The 21,888-nt window shown below is 31.3% G+C and overlaps 1 protein-coding gene across 2 annotated transcripts in view; it reads left to right on the top strand.

The window, feature by feature from the left end:
- The first annotated feature begins 615 nt into the window (after nucleotides 1-615).
- The window catches only part of LOC123300254, a 68,365-nt gene continuing 47,092 nt past the window's right edge, over nucleotides 616-21,888 (top strand). For both annotated transcript variants that reach the window (XM_044882793.1, XM_044882792.1), the window contains exon 1: nucleotides 616-1,173. In XM_044882793.1, the coding sequence (XP_044738728.1) occupies nucleotides 626-1,173 (548 nt within the window). In that variant the 5' untranslated portion in view covers nucleotides 616-625. The remainder of the gene's footprint in view (nucleotides 1,174-21,888) is intronic.

The raw sequence follows: 21,888 nt of genomic DNA, 5'->3' as shown, positions 1-21,888 counted from the left end.
TACTCTCGCTTCGTCGATAAAACCACATCGCCGCTGCTTCCAGAAGTTTTTCTGTTCCACAGAACACGAAATCGCATGCATATAATAAAACAGGCCACACATTACTCTTTGGTACCCCAATCTTTGTTTAAATGTTTTTATTTTTCAGTAACGACCTGAATTTATTATGACCTGAATTGTGCATATCTACTGAATATTTACAAAATTACTGCATTTTTAAATTTGGATTTGGCAGCCCTAATTATTGGAGTGGTGAAAAATTTCCTTGGGATAGATTCCAAAAATTCATGTGACTAGCGTTCAGATCAGAGTTCTGACCCATATTTTTTTGTGCTTGAGACTTGTCTATAAATTTAGAAATAGATACGCTTACGTTGATAAATGATTTTCAAATCGATTGTGCACAATTTGAGGCGATATACGAGCGAAAAATTTCTTCAACCAGTATGTACCCCCCCCCCCCATTATATTTGTAAGTTTGCCAATAACTTTCCCAAATTACCTTAGCAATAGTGGCTAAGATTTCCCTGTGACACAATTGTAACAGTCTCCCTTCTCTATTTTTGTTATTTTGTAAAGGCATTCAAATATTGTTACAGGTGATACACGAAAACAACATCAAATCATGAAAAAAATGATGAACAAATTCAATGACAAATCACATAATATAGATGATGAAATCACCTACAAAACATCACTCCATTATCACAATAAACAATATGATGAAATTTACGATAATAGTGATATCGATACAACGGAAAATATCGATGATATGTACGATAATAATGAACATCATGTGAAAAGTCGTTTAATGCAACGCAGTTATCTAAGTTCGCCTGAAGATGATGATATGATTGGTGCGGGTTATCAACATCGTCGAATTCCTTCATTATCATCAATGAAAAATATTGAAAATGATGACGACGAATTTAGTGGTGCACGTGGTACAGCAGTTGAAGATGATAGTAACAGCAAACGCCAACAAACAATGAATATTGACGACGACGAACAGACGCCACCAATGTTTGCATCGACTGGTCCAAATAATTCTGAAGATGATGGTGGTGATATCGTCGAGGATGATATACGTGGCGTCTTCACGGCCTACTTTGAGCTAATAAATACATATAAAGGCGCCAATATACTTTCTATATGGGATTCGAATAGTTTTAGGTAAGTGCATTCACTGTTAGTTCGTTGTATCTATGTATATATGATATTCGATTCTTGTTCTGTTTTTTACGTATTAGATATAGAGTGGTTCACGAAACGATAACATTTCTGATGGTAATAAATTACGTGGAGAGCGGGTACAGAAAATTATCAGAGAATGACTTTTTATTTTCTTCTCACTAGTTTTCTAGTGACAACTTTAAATCATCATAATGTAATTTTCATCGCTCACAAAAAAGTCCAAAAACCTCCCCAATGTTTTAATAGTGGCCCTTATTTTCTAATTCTAACGAAATGGCTTTAATGATTCAGAAAAAATTAAGGTACCTGGATGACCGGTATTTTTTGCGTGTTCGGTATTTTTGTTTGATTTTGGTAAATCGTGTGTTGCTAAACAATGCCTTCTACTGAACCCTACATTTAGTGTTGCAATGTCGGTACCAATAGATGTAGTAATAGCCAATAAATATTAGGAAGATTCATATTTTTAGTTTATGTTTCTGTTTTTCCTGAAAACACAGATAAAACAACGTTTTCTCAAAATGAAACCTAACTAGAGCGATGTTTCACCTTAAAACCCCCTGCATACTAAATTTCCTGAAAATCGTTGAAGCCTATAAATACAAGAATTGATTTGTTTTTAAATATATAAGATAAGTTCTTGGCGTTGCAGTTGCTCGGATATTATTCGGGATTAATTATAACTAAAAATTGATTTTTTTCTATCCCAAGCATATTTTGATCAAAATAATAACATAATCCTTTTAAATTTGGTTCAAATTTCTAAAATGTTGAATAAACTTTACATGACTATTGATCTTGACATTATTAAAAAAAATCGATTTTCTGGATGTGAATAATGTAACTTTTCTAGTTTAACAAAAGTCATCCATTAATTAAAGAGAGATTACATCAAAAATAATCGAATAGACCATGTTGTAAATATCGTATGCATAATTATAAGTAAACAACAACAATAAGTAATAATAAAAGTCATTCAGTTTAAATCCACGTATAAGATTTATAAAGGGTAATCAATTAAGAGTTATACGTTTTTAAATTTGAATAAAAACAAAACAAATTTAGATAACCGTATTATTTCTTTTTTTAACTTTAGAAATTGGGTTATGACGTTCTTTTGAAAAAATTTACTGTGGATTTCCACGTCTTAGTCGTAATACTCGAACTTCAAACATAGCTTATAAACAAACATACCTTAATCAAAATCGAGTCGTCTTCTTAGGAGCACTGGTGCTACAAACGAATCGATCAGACGGCTGAAAAAATTTCCTTGAAATATAGTTAAAAATATAGTCTCGATCAAGTTAACTTTAATACAAAACATAAAATTAAAATCGGTTCAACCGTTTAGGAGCTACAATACCACAAACGAATCGATTATATCTGATCATGTGTCGGGAGTTCCTTTCAATGTCTCATTTAATTTAATTGTTCAATGTCTTCGTGAACAAGTAAAATTGCCACTTTGGAGTTAACAATGATGTACGAATATCAGGATAAGCAGAATCCTCGTCGTCTCCTTGATTTTTCGGGAAATTCGTTATTTAATCGGTCCAAATTCGTTATTCAGGGATGTTTGGGGTCGCACAGAATGAATATTGCGACAAAATTGATCTTCGAGGCACCTGGTGCCCAGAGTACTTCGGGTAGTCTGGGTTTCCCGGTTTAACGGTTTTTTGTACATCTGGGTTTAAAATAATATGAATTTTAAATGCATATTTTTAATTTCTTATGAATCAATTTAGGCCACAATATTTCCACAACGCTCAAATGAATCGAATACCGAAAACCGCATTTATATCTGACTTACTGTTCAAATTTTTCGAATTTTGACCCTTAAGTGTTTTGTTTCTGCGACTAAATAAGCATACATTTATATGTAACCACTCTTAAATTAAAATTCCAGGCTGTAATATCCAAGACTATAAAGAAAACCTTGGTATCTCACCGTTTTGCTAGTCTTTCGCCCTTTAATCGTTATCCAGGCTTTAAGAAACATGTAAAAGAGTTTCACATTCCGGGGTACAACCTGTAATGTTTCAGAAATAGATTGGTTTCGTTACGTTGTTATGTTTTATGACCGTCTATAGTTTATACTATATGTATCCGGGGAGCTTTAACTATTTTATTTATTTGAAAATTTTCGATAGCTTCATTTAAAATTATTATATTTTTGTTCTTATAACTTTTGAAACATGCAAATTCAAAATTCAAAATTTACAATAGTAAAAAAGAAACAAAAAAATTCAAATAAAAAATGCTCTTTTAGAGACATGCTTGTATTAAATTAAAAAATAAAAATTAATTTTCCTAATGAGTCACTCGTATAAGACGAGTGACTGGAAAGAAAAATTATTTTCTACTTTTTAGTACAAAACTTGTTCCGAAAAAAGTATTTTTTATTTAGCTTCTTAATTTAAAATTTACAAAAGTATATACAGAGTAAATCATTTTAATCTAAAATAGCTAATAGATCGTTTTGAAGATTACAAATCAAAAATAACTTAAACAAAAGTTGCAAAGTTTGATGGGGACATCATGTTCTGACATCATATTGAATCTTGTTCTCCGGATTGCTTTAACGGCAATTTAAGTCATAAAAGATAAGAGGTAGAACAAAACTTAGATTTAGAAAGTTTATTTTTATAAAACTACATTTTTATTTAAAATATTTATTCGAAAATCGTTACCTTCGGACGAAGTGCGACTTAAAAATATATAATTATTCCATTTAATCTAAAGAAAATACAATAGCACTAGAAAAATTTTAAGACAAAAGTTATCAAGGGTAATAAAGGTCATCCGCCTGTGTTAATAACTTCATCAGCCGAACTAAATCAAGATCAATTGAAGATCATTGTCTGACCTTGAAACTAGAATTTAAAAATGTTCTCTATTGTTCTTGACAACTTTTGAATAAAACACTTTTCTGTAGTTCTGCAATAATGACGAAACCGATCTTCAAAAAAATGTTAGTTTTTTATGAGGATCAAATTTCTAATTGTAAGTGTTCTTCTTTATACCTTTTAGGATTTGAATTTAATGTTTAAGCAACCCGGAGAACTAGCTCCAATCTGATGTCAGAACATAAAAGCACCAGGAAATTAATACTTGCCAATATAAATAAATACAATAACAGTTTGAATGCTTTATTGTCGCCAGAAAACATTCCTATTCAGCATGGAGTAATTTTATATTTCACAAAAAAACCCTTATAAATTACAAAGCTCATAAAAAATCAAATGACATCAAGAATATTGTAACAGTAAAAAGTAAATTATTCTGGGTCGGAATATTAACTATAAGAATGAATGTGTTTTTTAGAGCCAAACAGGATACACGCAGGATAAATGAACGGACAGTAAATAATAATTATATTCTTTGTGATTCTCATAAAGGGAATGCAATTAAACATACCCTTAGTAAAAATGGACTATTATAGAAAGTTTTTATTCATAGGTCAGCATTTCAACTCTAACCCTTCGCTTTACTGAAATTAATAAACTGATTTGTTTGGCAGTTAAAATTTCGTCAAATGTTGAAGACGAAATTACGTCCCGCAATCTCCCAAAAAGACAAACTACAAAAGAATACACCCAAAAAACACGTCAAATGTTAAAAATTATTATATTTTTGGTGGAAGCGATAAGAAATGAAACATTTCATGTACAATAATCGATTCGTTTGAGGCATCGTAGCTCCTAAATGGGTGTTTGAATCATAATTTGATATAGAGTGTTCTGAGCTACGTTTCAAGAAAATATGTACATGCGTTAGAGGATCACAACCTCTCTTCTATTTTCTATCGGGTACGAAACCTTAAACTCGCAGCTGAAACATACCTAAAAACACTAGCGATCAAACTTTTCAAATAAACAAAAAAAATCAATATCGTTTCATCAATTTGGCAGCTACGATGCTACAGATAGACACGCAGATACACCGACACGTTAAACTTATGACATCCGTCTTTCTAGTCGAGGGTTAAAAAATTTATTCATAGGCTCATACCTGCACTTTACAATAAAAATTTCTAAAAATAGTATGAAAAGCCTAGCATCATTTTTTAGGTACTATATATGATATTTTTTTCGAATTTGTATTAATAATAGAAACGGACCCATACCTGTTTGTTTTTGAAAATTTATGGACCACCACTGACAATTGAGGAGGTAAACGATCAAAATGAACCCCCTCAGATCGAAATATGACTAAATATCTACATAATATCGAATAATCAAAGTTTTTTATTAACTTGCCTGGCACTTATTGCAAAATTAACATTTTGGGGTCTGATCTATGTGGGTTATTGTGATTTATAGTTCAGTAGTCTCTTTTTTTACTACTTTGCTGTAGTAGTCAGTCTCTTTGTTTTCAGCTATCAATCAGGTCAAAATAATCTCAATCCTGCTACATGTTTCATCGACAATGTCCTCTGGTAGTGGTGGCGTTGAGTCCAAATTTCCACATGGTCCATAGCTAAGATATATTGCCTTTCACTACATTCAATACAGATTCAATTCAGAATGTGGATAGCATTACAATACACAATTTGTACCCAACCCACATGACTTCATATGTGAATGCTTCTATTCTCAATAGAATTTCAAACATCAAACATATAAAATAAAAAAATTTCGTTATATCTCATTTAATAAAATCCCGTAGGATTGTGTGTACTAAAACAATATGATATGCCTACGTACGATCATGAATGTAGAGGGGTAGTTTAAAATAGACAATAAATTTTGGCAAAAACATTTCTCTCGAAATTAAACAATTTCTCTTTGATGATTTCCATTTCACCTTTGATTTTATTTTATATATAAAAGAATAAAACTAAAGGAGATGAAAACTTTTCCAAGGGGGATGAGTGAATAAGGAAATAAAATGGATCGTAATAAATTATTATTCGTTTTTAGGTATATACTTACCTATCTGATTTGATGGCCTAAATATACCATTTAGATAATGTAATTTGGTAGGCCTCTAATGTCTTGTTTTATTATTCTACTTTATTTGCAAATTGCTGATGGGTTTTTACGAATAATATTATTAAAATATTCGAAGATAAAATATTTTTCTTCGCAAACATCTATTTCGTTTAAGAAGCGCTTAAAAAACGATTAATCGAGGAAATAAAACCGAAAAAACAATATACCGAAAACGTTAGGTAAAAAATTTCAAGGATCAAAAGTGTTTTTAATGGTACAAATTACAGATCCACAAATAATCCATATTTTTGAAAATAACGAGCACAAACCCGTACTTTTTTTTCAAACGCTTGTATCTCGACGAGATCAGGTAAAAATATCAAAGATCAAAAAATGCTTAATCTTCTCCAAGATACAAAATCCAATAGTTTTTTTTAAATGTTATATAACGAGAATGTAGTGTCCTACAGTAGGGCACTTCTGTCCCACTTTATGAACTCAAATTGAAAAAGCACAGATTCGCATGGATATGCTTTTGTTAAGTGCACTTAAACAAATATTGCTGCTATAACCGGCTTCTAGCACGAACTTTTTTAAGTTTTTTCTACAATAATTAGCGTATTTTAAGGTTTCAGCAAAAGGAAACATAAAATTCTTTCTCGTTTCTGGGCAAAAAAATATACTATTTTAAGTAGCTTCATAGTAAATAAATTAAAGAAGTCCCTAGCCATAAAATATAATTTGGATACCTCGTAGCTAAAATGGAAAATTTGAATAAAAGATTTTGACAAAAGAGAAATTTCCTGGAGTAATTTCTTCAGTAACGACTGAGACTCCTACTGAAGTAATTTTAGTCTAAACCTAAGAAGCATGTATTTGACTCGCAACCCTACCAAATCTCCTTGTGTGTGGATTATTACAGGTAATTAAGAGCCAAGACATAAATATCCAGCTCATTCGACGATTTTATGAATATTTTTGTCATAGCTCCCAAATTAATAGCTGTCTCTGATTTGGATAAAAACCATTTTCTTGAGTCGTTTTCACGATAGGATGAGGAATTTTTAAAATATCGGCTAGAGTCGTATTAGGGGTGTATTTTGGATATCTTCAAATCGACTCACCCAAACATAAAATGAACACAATTTTTGTACTTATTGCATTAAATTCAATTCTGAAACTGTGTCTCCTTAAAAAATCTTCTCATCTATAACCTCTAGAATATAAGTATCGCCCAAATAAAGTTTACTTTAAGGCATGTAGTAAATAAAAACGACATCAATATTTAAATGAAAAATGACAAATTTGTTTTAAATAAAAATTGTGTTATAATCTCATATGTATGTGTTTTATATGATGAATTAAAGAGCACTTTTTTTAAGTGGTTGTTTTGTTATTTTTTAATAAAATTAAAAATATAAAAATAATAATAGCATACAACAGCACAAACAATATACAGTCATCATATAAACCAATCCCCATTTGAGTGTTACATTCGAGTTTTTGTGGTTATTGTGTTGCTATGGTCAAATACTGGATGTTTCATGAAAATAGTAAATGACAAAAACTATTTGATTGTCGCCCTATTAGCTCAGTTGGTTAAGGCATAACCAATTTCGTCCGCGGAATACTCAGGGTAGCGGGTTCGATTCCCGCCGTTGCAACAAAATTAATTTAATTAATAATTGTGATGGGCTGGTGTAGTGGGTGGTATATGCATGAAGGAGGTACATTCAGCCTCTGAAATTGAGGAGCTGAAAATTATTATCAGCCGAAAGGTGGTAAAACACATATATGGTATCACAATGGGCTCTATAGCCTAAAAGTGTCCTTCGTGAACAGCCAATATAACCTTACCTAAAATAAAATGCCGTTTAGATTACCAGTAAAATTATTATTAAGTACTGAAACGATTACTTTTTTTTAATAGCAAGTCGGTATGAATACTTGTCAAGAAAACTACGATTCCTATAGAAATTTTCTTGAGCAAGGGAAATTCTAACGTAATAAATCCATCAGCTGATAGAATCGGAGGTGCTAAAGCCTCGTCTTATTTATCTCGCTACACGTATGAGTAACTATTTCGCACTTTTTCGAGCCGAGATCCATTGTATTATTTATCTACAATTAAGTCACTTATAACGTTATAAATTTTCTGAGCGTGCTAAGGACGTGAAGAGTGAGGTCGAGCTCGTAAATGAGCAACATAAGTCAATTGAGTCTTGGGTCCGTAGGACCCAAATAGTAAACCGTTAGAGATAGAAGCAAAGCTTAAATGTAAACAAAAAGTTTAAATTTATGTTACTTATAAAAAAATTAACAACTTTTGTTTCAAATATTTTTTCGTAAACATCACTGTTTACTCGTGAGAGCACAAATAAGGCGCAAATTGTGTAGTATGTATTATATGGGAATATCAGTTATAATAGTGTGACGTGATGTGTAATGTGACAGAGTAATCAACACTATCTACACTGTCATGGTATTTCAACAATTAACTCAGTGAATTGTCTGTTTTCACTTGTTTTTAACATCTTCACTTAAAATCAGAAAATATAGAATAATTAATGAGAGATACAACGTACAAATATCAGGATAAATAGGGATGGTATTCAAACAAAAATGAATGGGTCATCGAACAACTTGATAAATTATTTAGTTCACTGAAGATGAAATATTACTCAAACAATAAACACTTTAATGTGTATAAGTGAGAAAGATGTATTTGAATATTCATAACCCATTTACAACCCACACGAAAAAGCCAAGCCACAACCCTAAACTGCTGAATTTAAATTACCTTAACGGGGTAAATTATCGCCCAAGGAAAACTTCTTTCCAAGTTTTCTATAAAACAGCCGGTATATTCACACTAATATCACATTGTAATGAAGACATAAGCACACGTGGTGAGAGACTGAGAGTAGGGGGTAGTAGTATTTGCTGTATGATCTCTAGGGAGTACAAAAAAAAACAATAACAATGATAGAGAGCTTCATGGCTGACGTTACGCTGGTAGCTGTTGGTGGCTTGTATCTATGTAAAAACATAACACAGTTTTTCATATAGTAGATATAGTAAAAGAAAAACGCCAACAATAATAAAAACTGTACAAATGAAATAATTCTAAAAGTAATATAAACATATCGTTATTATATGTATAAAGTGTGTTATCAAGAAATATGTTATATAATTTTAATTTCATTTCTAATGGTATAAAAACTGTCAACGTCCCAAAAATTTTATTTCAAAACTGTTGTATTTTTGAATATTTAATTTTTACCGAAATTTGGTAGGAATAATGAACTCCTGGCACCTGAGAACCGTTGTGTTTACTGCATTTACTAATGCGCTTCTTCGGAAATAGTTAGAAAATTGTTGGTTTTAAAATCATTTTTTTAAATTATTTTTCATGTCATATAAATTATAATTTCCCGACAGTTTACCGTCGCTCACACCGCGCATGAAATTATTCTAAATAAATTAAATAAACAGTTGATTGGGTTAATTATTGAAACATCCTGCATAAACAATTTTGAATATCAGTGTTATTTTTCATAAATTCAAAAAAGCACACAAATCCATAGACATCTTTCGGTCTTCATTTGTTCTGGCTTTTGGAATTTTGGAAGTTTTTTCTAAAAAAAGTTAGTTTTTTTTTAAATGGTTTACAAGACTCACTAATTGAAGCTGCATACAAATTTTCAACTCTTTATGATTATAGTAGGTCCCGGCGATAAGTAGTAGGTCCCGACACATTTGATTCTATAACTTTTATGGATTTAATAAAATGTATTTTTGGTCTTCTCAAAAATTAGTTTTCTTAGATTTCCACCCCCTTTAATGGTTCAATGGTTTTTTTTTGTAGTTTTCAAGAAACATTGAAAAATAATCAAAAATTTCATATTAAGCTCCACTTTCGGTTGGACTTTAAGACGTTTGAAACCTCATATGCATGCTTTCTCATAACTATTTTATTCTTAACTTGTATGTGCAGATTCACTGGTTTAAATCTCTTTGTTTAGGAATAATTTGATAATATCCTTTACGGATATCAACGGCTAAAAATAAAATTTTTGGAATAATGGGACCTTATAACATTCGCTGAGAAGTCCATTTAAACCTAATTTTTCCCTTCGTGAGCAGCCAATATAGCGTAACCTAACTTAAATCTGCTAAAAACAATGGAAACAAATCGTTATTGTTACATTCATTTGTTTACAGATTAGTTTGTTTTTCATGCGTAAATTAAAAGATCTAAAATTAAAAAAAAAAAATTAATTAATTAAATGAATAATAGATCAGAGTTGCTCAGTAACTAAGAGCACCTTAGTTCGAAAAATGTGACATTTTGTATGTAATTCGCTAGCATTACATAAAATGAACAAAGGAAACAAAAATAAAACAAAAGTAAAGACTATAAAAATAAAGAATAGTTAGAAATAAAAATAGCAAAAAGGATATGATGGTCCTCCATTTCTACTGTCACAGAGAAAACACCACATGCGAGTTAAAGTTTTTCACAACGAACAGAAGAGTAAACAATGTTAAAAAGCTATATATATGTAATATTGTTATCATAGTTAAGTTTTTAAAGAGACGATTCTATATAATACACTAGGGAACATCGAAATCAGGTCACTTAAAATGTTCCTAATTTTCGAGATAGTTATTCAAAAATAATTACCTACTAGAATCAAATATATTAAAAGTTGAATTGTTTAAAGTTGAAATGGGCCTTAGTCCTGATGTTGATTCCCATGTATCTTTCATAAAAATTTGAAAATTTGTGAGAATAGAGGATACAAGCAATTAAATAATTTTTTCTATCTTATTCTTACAAAACAACTTTTAATATGTATTCTATATGGATTGCTTGTTAAAAGTGTTATATTCCTTTCCTTCTCTTTGTACATTTAAATCTTCAAATTTTCGTAGTTATGGATGTTTTCCAAAAATTGATTTCGTACGATGTTTTGATTCGATAACGAACGTCTTTTGAAGTAATAAAAAAAAATTTTAGGACGAAAGCCCATAATTAGAACTGAATGAATTGTTCAGACAATTTGAATTTTTCAAAGGAGAATTTTCAATTAGTGATATTTAATTTTACTATTACCCTAATGATCATTCAAAGACTCCTGACCATAAGTGGATATTGCTTACACCCTATATTATTCACTACGCCAGCCGAACTGTTTTCAAGATGATTCATCAATGCATACATAGTATAAAACAAAGTCGTTTCCCGCTGCCTGTCCCTATGTCCCTGCCTGTCCCTAGGCATACTCAGATCTTTAAAACTACGTGACGGACTTTGACACGGTTTTATTTTTAGATAGAGTTATTCCAGAGGAGTGAATCTTTATATGTATAATACATGCATAATATAGTAGACTGCTATTTTTAGAGGTTAAAGGAAATTGTGAACAAAAGTAGGGTAAGTGACTGCATATGAAGTGAATGATATAATACAATAATCTTTGTATTTAAAATCGAAGTTACCCAGCGAAGCGAGGAGTTCACAGCTAGTTTACTATAAGATGATGACAGGTCAAATTGTTCCATTTTCTACCTCTGAAAAGAATGGCTTCATTTTTTATTGGAATTAATTGAAATTATTCATATTCCGAAAACGGAATACTGGCAAAAAGTTTGAAATACGGACCTGCTTACTGGGTTTATCCCTTCTCCACAAAAAAGGGCACGATCAATTTATAGTTGAACAGATTTTCAACAACGATCTCGAAAGCAGTTATTAAAACAACTGCAGACTGTTATTTGCAGTAGTTGTTTTTACAACTAGTTTAAGGTACTTAATATCGCCCTATTAGCTCAGTTGGTTGAGGCGTAACCAATTCCATCCGCGATATGCTTAGGGTAGCGTGTTCGATTCCCGCCTTCGCAACAAAATTAATTTAATTAATAGTTGTGATGATCTGGTGTAGTGCATGGTATATGCATGGAGGAGGTTCACACAGCCTCTGAAATTGAGGAGCTGATAAATGAAATTATCAGCGGAAAAGTGGTAAAACACATATGTGGTATCACAATGGGCTCTATAGCCGAATTGTGTCCTTCGTAGACAGCCAATATAACCTAACCTAACCTAAAGGTACTTAATGATGTAGATTTTCGATAAAACTTCATTGATTTGATTTTTTTGTTCGCAAGTATATCAATGCATAACCTCATTTTGTGTAACTTATTATTTTATTACTTGAGGGTAGGAGATGGAGAATATTATTGAGTAAATATGTAAATCGAAATTAAAGTATAATATACCCCGAAATTTTGTTTGATTTTGTCAGAAGTGGAACACATGAAGTGGAGTTGAGTTACACTCTAATCATGATATAAAGATTGACATTTTACTTGACTACTTTTAATTCCAATTTGTACCATGTTTTCAATATGTGTGTATGTGTTTGTTTTTAATAAAGCACAGATTTCATATATGGTTATAATATACAGAAAGTATCACTAAATCGGAAACGTATTAGCTATTATTTTCCCGAAATTGTAATATATACCAAGGTATGTGCCTGCCAAATTTTGGCCGTACCTAAGCTGGACTTTTTACATTAGTACATACCAATAGAGTAGTAAGTGACACTTACTCTACGCTGTATTGTATGTCTACAAATGGGGGGCTTTGAGAGTTATCCCATCTTTTAAATAGACAAAATTCGAGCATTTCAAGAATATCTGGCATACTCAAAATATCATTGGCTACTGAAGCCGTGGTGTTTGCTTGAAATTGAACAAAGCGGTCGGAGACATGCGGAGAACAGGCATCCAGGAGTTATCTTTGCGAACTGCAAGCTACTCCTGAATGAGAAAAAGTTAATCTTTAGCAGATAAGGAACGCACTTGTGGTACAGCAGGATAGACATTGCCGGAGTACAATCGTGGGCATTCCGAAAATCTTATTTCACTTCAAAGCGTCCCTATAAGCAAATTCGTTGCGGCTAATACGGGTCACTGGTGATAATCACGCTGTACGACTGGGCCTATCAGTTAATCGCGGTGAGTGCAGGAGCTGCCCCTCTCCCACTGGTCAGGTTTTGCCATGAGGAGATGGGATCACTTGAGTCAGCCTATCTTTTTCTTTCTCTCCGACGGCGAGACACTCTTGCGTCGCCACACTTTGTTCTAAGACAACTCCAAACGGTAATGGCTGAAGATGTACTAACCCTTTATCACAATGGAGAATATGATCGGAGGATATCCCACTCCAGAGCAGCCACACTAACCTACCCTACCCCAGAAGTTACCACGAGTGGCTTAGAATTTTTGGGAACAAAAAACCAAGTATTTTGTTAAAACCTAAACAAATTTTTTTATATGTGGAATCTTAATTTACTGAAACAGCGAAAAAATTTGGGTGTTGGCTTACTAACCATTCATGAAATATGACAAAATAAGCTATTTACATACCAATTTTGTAAGACATAATTTCAAGCTCAATAAGAATAGCATGAAAAATCCCAAAGGATGGTTTTATATTTTGAATGGGATCGAGAACAACAGACTCTCAGTCCAAGAAGTTTTACTAGCATCCCTTGTCTTTGGTACTCATTTTGGACTCATTGCCCAGTTTCGAGTTTCAGCGAAAATTAATTTAATTTAACTTAATTAAATTTGGTGAAAACGAGCACTGCAACCCATGTAAGCGTACAACCACAGATGATATGTATCACTTTTTCGTGACTTTTGTCCAGCTTATAAAGAGAGAAATAATTTAGTAAGCACATGGTCCACGATCTATGGGAACAGAACCTATTCAAAATCCGGGACCTGCCGCGTTTAAACGACATATTTTTTACATTGTCAGTTCACTGCGGATCAAGGTGCGATCAATCTTCTAATAAACTTTGTTTACTTGCATAAATTCAAAAAGTAAAAATAAAATAAACAAATAAATATTTTAAAACACGTTTTTATTTAATATTTAAAATAATTTATAATTTTGTTTTTTCTATTAATTTATTGATTTTTTGACTCTTTGCTGAAAATTTATTCTGGTTTTTTGCTATTTCTTAGTTTATCTGTATTATCAGTGCTAGTTATTAGTATTAATAATCGCTACCGTTGTTACAATGTTTTATTATTATTGTTATTGGTGTTATTATTGTTATTATTGTTATTGTTGTTTCTATGTTATTATTTTGTATACTGTACTCTTAATAAGTATTACTACTACTACTAGGTATACCTGAGCTATCCTACCATTTTTCATTTACTCCCGCCTGTATTACAAATAAAACTGGAGCATTCTGTATCCTATACGTATAATATACAGCTAATATAGTATTCTCACCCTTATGGTGGTGACATTAAGGGTAATGGTAATCCCTAACCTATTTACATATTTTTCATTTTATCTTGTGTGAGTGTATATGTATGTATAATGTTGTTTTTTGTCTTTTTTATCCCAAAAATAAATATTAATAAAGATTATTAAGAAGAATTTTATTCAAAATGGTTTTCAACTAACTTTTCTGTTTTATGGAATTTGAAGAATATACCGCACGCTGGCTGCTAGTATTTATGTAGTGAATGTATTTAGGTGTTTAAAACTGAAGATTATATCATTTCATAGAAAAATAAGTTTTATCACACACTATCAAATATACATTAGGTAAATTATAATATTTATGTTCGGGCTTCACACTTGTCGATCACGATAATAAGAATAAACATGGGGGTTTAACCTGCGTTTCTCTGACATATACGCCTATAGTAGAGACCACCCACATCATTATCTGATAATCTTTATTTACCAAACTACATCCATATATACAATTACATTTATGACGTGGGTGGAGTCGGTTACTTCGTTCTTATCCATGCGACGACAATGTGATCAATTCTACCGCCCTATTAATTATAATTGCTCACACTGTCGATACCTGGATTCGAACCCGCAACCTTAGTCTAAGTAGACAAACGGATAAAGTCTATCGCTTTAGACCGCTCGGATACTTAGGCTCTTTCGATCACGAAGTATGGAGCTAAAAACAAACATCCTTTCAAATATTATACTCACCTTTAAAAGTTTTTTTTTTCTTTATTTATTCGGACAGGCAACAGGAAATCGACTAATGAGCTAATTTTATGAACACCTATACAAAAATTTTGTTCGTAGCATCAATATTTTTAAGCGTTACAAACTTAGGACTGAACTTAGAATACCTTGATATATTTCATATACATATACATGGTATAAAGAAGCAAGCCTTAAATCGTTATTTTTCAAATATCACAGCATATTTTTCTGACAAGGGTCCCGTCAACTATAGAATCGTGCAACAATGCTTACCTAGAATTTAACAAGTTAAAATACACAAACATTCATTATTCTTATGAAATTCCTACATAGAAAATTTACAGAAGATATGACGTTTGATAAATTAGGCCAAATCAAAGATAGAATTATTCTTCCCGTTAATATTTAATAAACTTGCAAGTTTACATCCTGTTGAACTTTGTAACATAAAGTTGTCAAGTCAAAATACAACCAAAAGTCATTGAATTGTGAAAACTACCATGTTATTAATATTGATTCATTTAATTTCAAATCCATATATAGATGAACGCAATCAGCGGCGGTCATAGAATGGTGCAGATGGTGCACAATTGTATCGAGGGCCGTCATACGAAGGCAACAAAACTGCAAAGGAACCAATGTTTCAATTTACAATTAAAATTAATAATCCATCTTCGCAAATTCCAAAAAATATGTCTGAAATCGATTTAAACTATCGAATGTATTTTAAATTGTTTCTAAAACTTTTTCAGAACTTATTTCGATTATTTATGGTTTTCGATATTTTAATGCCAAAAATCTCAGAAAATCCATGAAAATCCTAATTTCTAATTAGGATTAGATTTCTAATTTCCTAATTTCTAGGCCAAAGTTATCTTAAGTAATTATTGTCATTCATAGGCTACAAAATTGTTTATTTTGTTTTCAAAATTTTCAAAATTCGGCGATCTTTAAAAATATCATATATCAAAATTCAAAAATAGATCGTTCCTTACAACGAACTTGATATTTTCGTAATTTTTTTGTCCATGTTATCTAGTATAATGATTTTCATTCAAAAAAGGAGCAAATAAGGAAGGAAATTCTTAAAAATAAAAATGCCATACCTCGAAAAATTTGTTCTAAACTTGATTGAATCCCAAAAATAAGTGTTGTTGAGAAAAATCGATACAATTCATAACTCAAATTCAAAATCCAAATATGATGGGTTAATATACGCGGGAGCAACCGTGGATTGAAATTAGGGTGCTGAACTGCCGAGACGACAAGATGCTAAAAAACAGCAAGAACAATTCAACTGCCTGATATTGTCAATATTGTATGTAGAGCTTATTTCCAGAATGAAAGCACATTAATTATCTCGTGTTTTAAACGGTCATAATCTCCGAAATTTTCGATTTCATAGTAAGCCCTATTTTAAGTCTGTGATAAGATCTGCAAATGCCATGCTGAAAATACCTTAAGTTACTGTACATTGAGACCAATAGGCCAAAATCTAATATCGTATCGTACCACAGATAAAACTTTGTAACGCCGCTCCTGACTGCACTATCCTAATGTCATATCAAATATTCACAAATAGAAATGTGTGCATTCAACAATAAACATATCGAACACAATCCAAACTGAATGAGGATGATATAGAATTCTATACCTACTTCACTCCACTAGAACAATAGTGTTTGTAAATGCTAGAAGGATGGATGGATGGATGGATGGATGGGTTGATATGTAGGTACAAACTAAACGGTACAAACTGTTAAAATAGTTTCATGTAATTCAATATACAATTCATAGTAGTGTAATGTGATAGCAAATAGTAAGTATGCATATAAAACTGAAATCTCTAACGAGCTCAGGCATTTTAGAGTAATCGACTATAGATATTCCAAAAATGTTACAATTAACGCATTTGTATCATTATTACCACTTTTAACAAGTGAAAACAAACAATTGACTGAGTTAATTGTTAAAAAACCATGCATAGTCAGTTTTGATTTTTTTATCATATAACACATACATACATGTGGCTATAAAATTTCCGCCTAATTGGGGCCCTCCCGGGTAAACAATGATGTTTACAAAAAAACGTTTCAAACAAAAGTTGTTTATTTTGTTATAAGCAACATTTTTTACATTTAAACTTATGTTCTATCTCTAACGGTTTACAAGATGGGTCCTACGGACCCAAGACCCAATTGACCTATGATGCTCATTTACGAACTCGACCGCACTTTTTACGTCCTGAGTACGCTGAAAAAATTTCAGTTCGATATCTTTTTCATTTTTGAATTATCGTGAAATGGACTAATTAGGTGATTTTATGAACACCTTTACCAAAATTTTGTGCGTAGCATCAATATTTTTAAGCGTTACAAACTTGGGACTAAACTTAGTATACCTTGCATAATAGATATATGCATGGTATAAAAACTTAGTATACCTTGCATATTACATATATGCAAGGTATAAAAACTATTTTTAATACCTGTGGCGTTACTCAGATAATTTTCAAATCTTTCTAGAATATTCAGGTATTATTCGATAGCGAATTCCCTCAGGTATTGAAAAAATAACACATTTTTCTTAAAATCGAATATTGCATTTTTATTTTTCAAGAATTTTTATTTCGAATACTAACCGACTGAAGAAAAAAGCACTAGAATCCTTTTTTGCTTAAAACTGATCAAAATATACAAAAATATTTTTTATTTTGATAAAATTCAAAATGTTGTTCTTTGCGCACCCCCATTCCTTGTTTGCCTGTATATTTTTCTCCTTAACAAACTTGACCTTTCAAATACCAAAATCCTTCTAGATGCCAAATTTTATTCGAATCGGACCTAAATTGCAACCGCTAGAGTGTTTACAGACACATAAACACATATAAACAATTATACATACATACATATAATATATATATATAAAATCGATGAACGTTTGAAGAAATTTTTTCAAAATTCCATCATCAGTACAAAATCAATCCCACGCACTCCCATCCATAAACAGATGAAACCAAAAATAGAAACTGTTTTCACATTGATGCCAAGGGTGAACGGTTCTCCGTCGTCTCCTGGAGTTTTTGGGAAATTCTTTATATAATCGGTCCAAACTCGTTACTGGAGGGGTCGCTTAACACGAATATCGTGACATAATTGGTCTCAGAGGTACCTGGTGTACAGAAAGAGCGGTATCCCCGTTGCCTTCTCGAGTTTACCATTCATTCTGCTCCCCAGATATTTCTGACACCAATTCGTGTTCACGAAATTTTTGTTCAGCGACCCCAAAACCCCTGATTATAGAGTTTGGATCGATTATGTAATGAATTTCCCGAAATTTCTCCAGGAGACGACGGGGAGCCGTTTATCCTTGGCACTAGGTTGCTCTGAGACCAATTTATTTACGATATTCGCGCTCAGCGACATCAAAAACCCCCGTGTTACAAGTTCGAAATCATTTTCATCACTATTAACCGAATTGTGAATTTAATATCTTTAAAATGCAATTATAAAATGCATATTAATTATGCTAATTGCATATTTTTAATTTCTTACAAATCAAATTAGATCCCAAAATTTCCGTATGCTTTAACGAATCGAAGGCCGAAAACCGCATTCAAATCCGACTTACGGCTCAAATTTTTCGAGCTTTATTCCTTCGTTTCTTCGTCTAGAATTATAGTTTTTCATATCTATGTGTATGCCTACTTTAAAAACATGATGTGTGGCAGTTAGGGTAGTTATCAATTTATTTTTAATACATGATCATACTCTCCACTCCATTTCGTACATACTGCTGACCCAATTTTTTTTTTAAATCCCTGTTTTTATTATTATTTTGTATTAGTTGTATATATTTTATTTTTTTTTATAATATTAATTTTATTATATCGTTAATTTAATTAAGATATTTTTTATGTTCGATAACAAACATTTTATTTATTTTTTTATAATTTTATTTTTTTATTTATTTTATCGTTCAACCAAGTAGTAATGTGTGAGATGGATTTATTTTTTATTGGATGTACGTCGGTGAAATTTAACGAGCGTTACAATAGATAGTTGCCGTTTTAGTGGTTATTATTCCCTGCAGGATATGTAGGTATAGAGACGCTTATTGAAATTTTTTAGTTCTTTTTTACCTCTAAACAAGCTGGTTTTTAATATTTTGAATAATAATATCGGAACCTAGATGAAAAGATAAGTTCTTTTACAGAGTTCTTTCAAAAATGTTCATTCATTTTTTCTTTGAGAACTATTTTTGACCCCCCGAACTAAAAAAATGGAGGGTTATAAGTATGACCTCTATGTGCGTGTATCTGCCTGTCTGTGGCATCGCAGCGCCTAAGCTATTTATGTTTTTTTTGATTTTTCTTGAAAGGTAAATTAATTTAGAAGTAGCCGAAAATACTAAAAATTGGCGATGATCTTCCAAATCGGCTCAGTTTAGAAGAGGCTTTAAGGAAAAAGGAAATTTAATGGAGAGTGTTCTTAAATATGTTTCAAATGCGAGTTTAGTTTAGTAAGTTTTTTTAATTTTGTAAATTTCACTTGTTAGTACCTTTTTCCATTTTTACTAATTTTGGCATTATTTTAATGGGTATGTACAGTCATTTGAGATTACTGACCGGACTGGATAAGTGTGCGAACCACGTGTATCTGCGGAACGAAGTCCGGTAAAGAATGTGGAGAGTTTATTTGAGTCGAACAAGGACGCTGAAGTGACGAATTAGACATGACATGATACTGTGCCTCATGACCTTTCTTTAACATTTTATTCGTAATAAATTTAATATACTTATTTTTTTGGTAAGTTTTGGCGAATTCTGTCACTTTTACTATTCGTATCCGATACTAACAAATAGTCTTTTCCTTGATTAAGGACATATTTTTGTAGATATGTCGTAAACAATATTCTGGGTAGTGTGGGCATGCGGTAAAATACATATTACTATAATGACGGTATTCCACTGAACGTACGAAACACAAACTCGTGTTGAATAAAACAAAACTATAATTTTTCGAAAACATTTCTAAGATGGGCATGTTTTGCGCCACTTGAGCTTTGTTTTTTGGTGTAGCCCGCTTGATGGAAACGAGAATTTTTGGTTTGTTTCGGTTTTTTTTTCAGGTTTTAGAAACCACAAACATAGCATAAACTCAACTGTTCGTTTGGAAAACCGTCTTAAGGGCTAAATAAAGGTTAATCTGACTGAATATTGTAATCTATTAGACTGAGATAAATATCAAGACACGGAGCTGTCAGTTCATTTGATGATAAAATGTTCACCCTGTGAAGCCGATATTTCAGCAAACAATATACCTACCATGAATTTTTATGAACGATTAAAAATAATGTCAATATACCAAAACCTCATGTTTTCATTTTACATTATATGAGCGTTAAATGGAATAAGCAACAAAATTTAGGAAAATAAGAAAATTTCTTCAATTCATAAAAACACAATCGTTAAATAATTTTCTTATTTATAAAAAATAAAACTTTTATATGAAAACTACATTCTCAAACAAGAAGGAAAACCAAACTAAACCTCTAACATAAGTCGTCTGTCACTACACTTCAATAATATATGAAAAGTGTGAAAATTTATGTTATGTTTGAAAAATAAAAAGGAATTTCTGTATAAAGAGAAGTAGAAACTTTAAAGAACATAACATGAAAATTTTACCAATATAAAAAAAATACAACTCGTAAATATGATGCTTAGAGGTCAGTTTAATCACTTTCTCATGAAGTAAATCATTGTATTTATTTATTGATAGTGATTAATTCAAATAAAATATTTATTTTCTACGCTCTAGTTTATGAGAAATATTAAACTAAATCCTTAAGAAGATATGCCAGGATTGAATAATACTAGGGATTTCAATAAAACTTTATAAATACATTTTTTGATTAACAAAGTTTCTAAAAATCACAAAAAATTTCTAGGTCATCGGGCCTTTTATTATTATTTTATCGTTCAAAGTTGGCTGAAAAAATGATGAATCGTGTAGGTCATGGTTTTCAATTGGATATTTCTGTATCAAAAAATCTAGAGAATGGGATAAAAACTTTCTAAAATATTTGTACAATCTTGTAGTTTATAATAATAACATAAAAATATAAAGTTATCGATGATATAAAAACAAAATTTTAATTTAATTATGAGTTCATCGAAGATCCATCATTTGATGAACAGAGACGACTATAGTTAGAGTAATCATGATTTAAGAGCGATATCTATATTATCAAATTTATGAGCGGTATCACTTGCACACAATATATATTATATATTTTTGTAGTTGCGTGCTATTTTAAAGCTAAAAATAACACATTATTTGACTACAAAGCATGTATTTGGTTTATATATATGTATACCGTGCAATTAACCAAAACTTTTTTACAATACTGTAGGGAATCATTTTAAACCTAGATTAAAGTGCGTGCTCCCATTAAGGCATATTTTTTACAATATTACAAACAAAAAGGAGAAAATCAAACAATTTTAGTTAAATAACTTCATGAAACTTGGTTATATGGTAAATTTTGATCCAACATGTAATTTTTGGGATATTACTTAAAATCTTGTGACTTAAAAATATGCCATTATTGCATTTAATCGAAAGAAAATACGCTGAAAATTTATCGATTATTGTAGATCAGATAATAGAAAGTTATGGGCATAGGTGAATGTCCTCTATTACC

Source organism: Chrysoperla carnea, chromosome 5 (assembly GCF_905475395.1).
Source record: "Chrysoperla carnea chromosome 5, inChrCarn1.1, whole genome shotgun sequence".
NCBI classification, from domain to species: domain Eukaryota; kingdom Metazoa; phylum Arthropoda; class Insecta; order Neuroptera; family Chrysopidae; genus Chrysoperla; species Chrysoperla carnea.
This window is presented reverse-complemented; position numbering and strand designations above follow the sequence as displayed.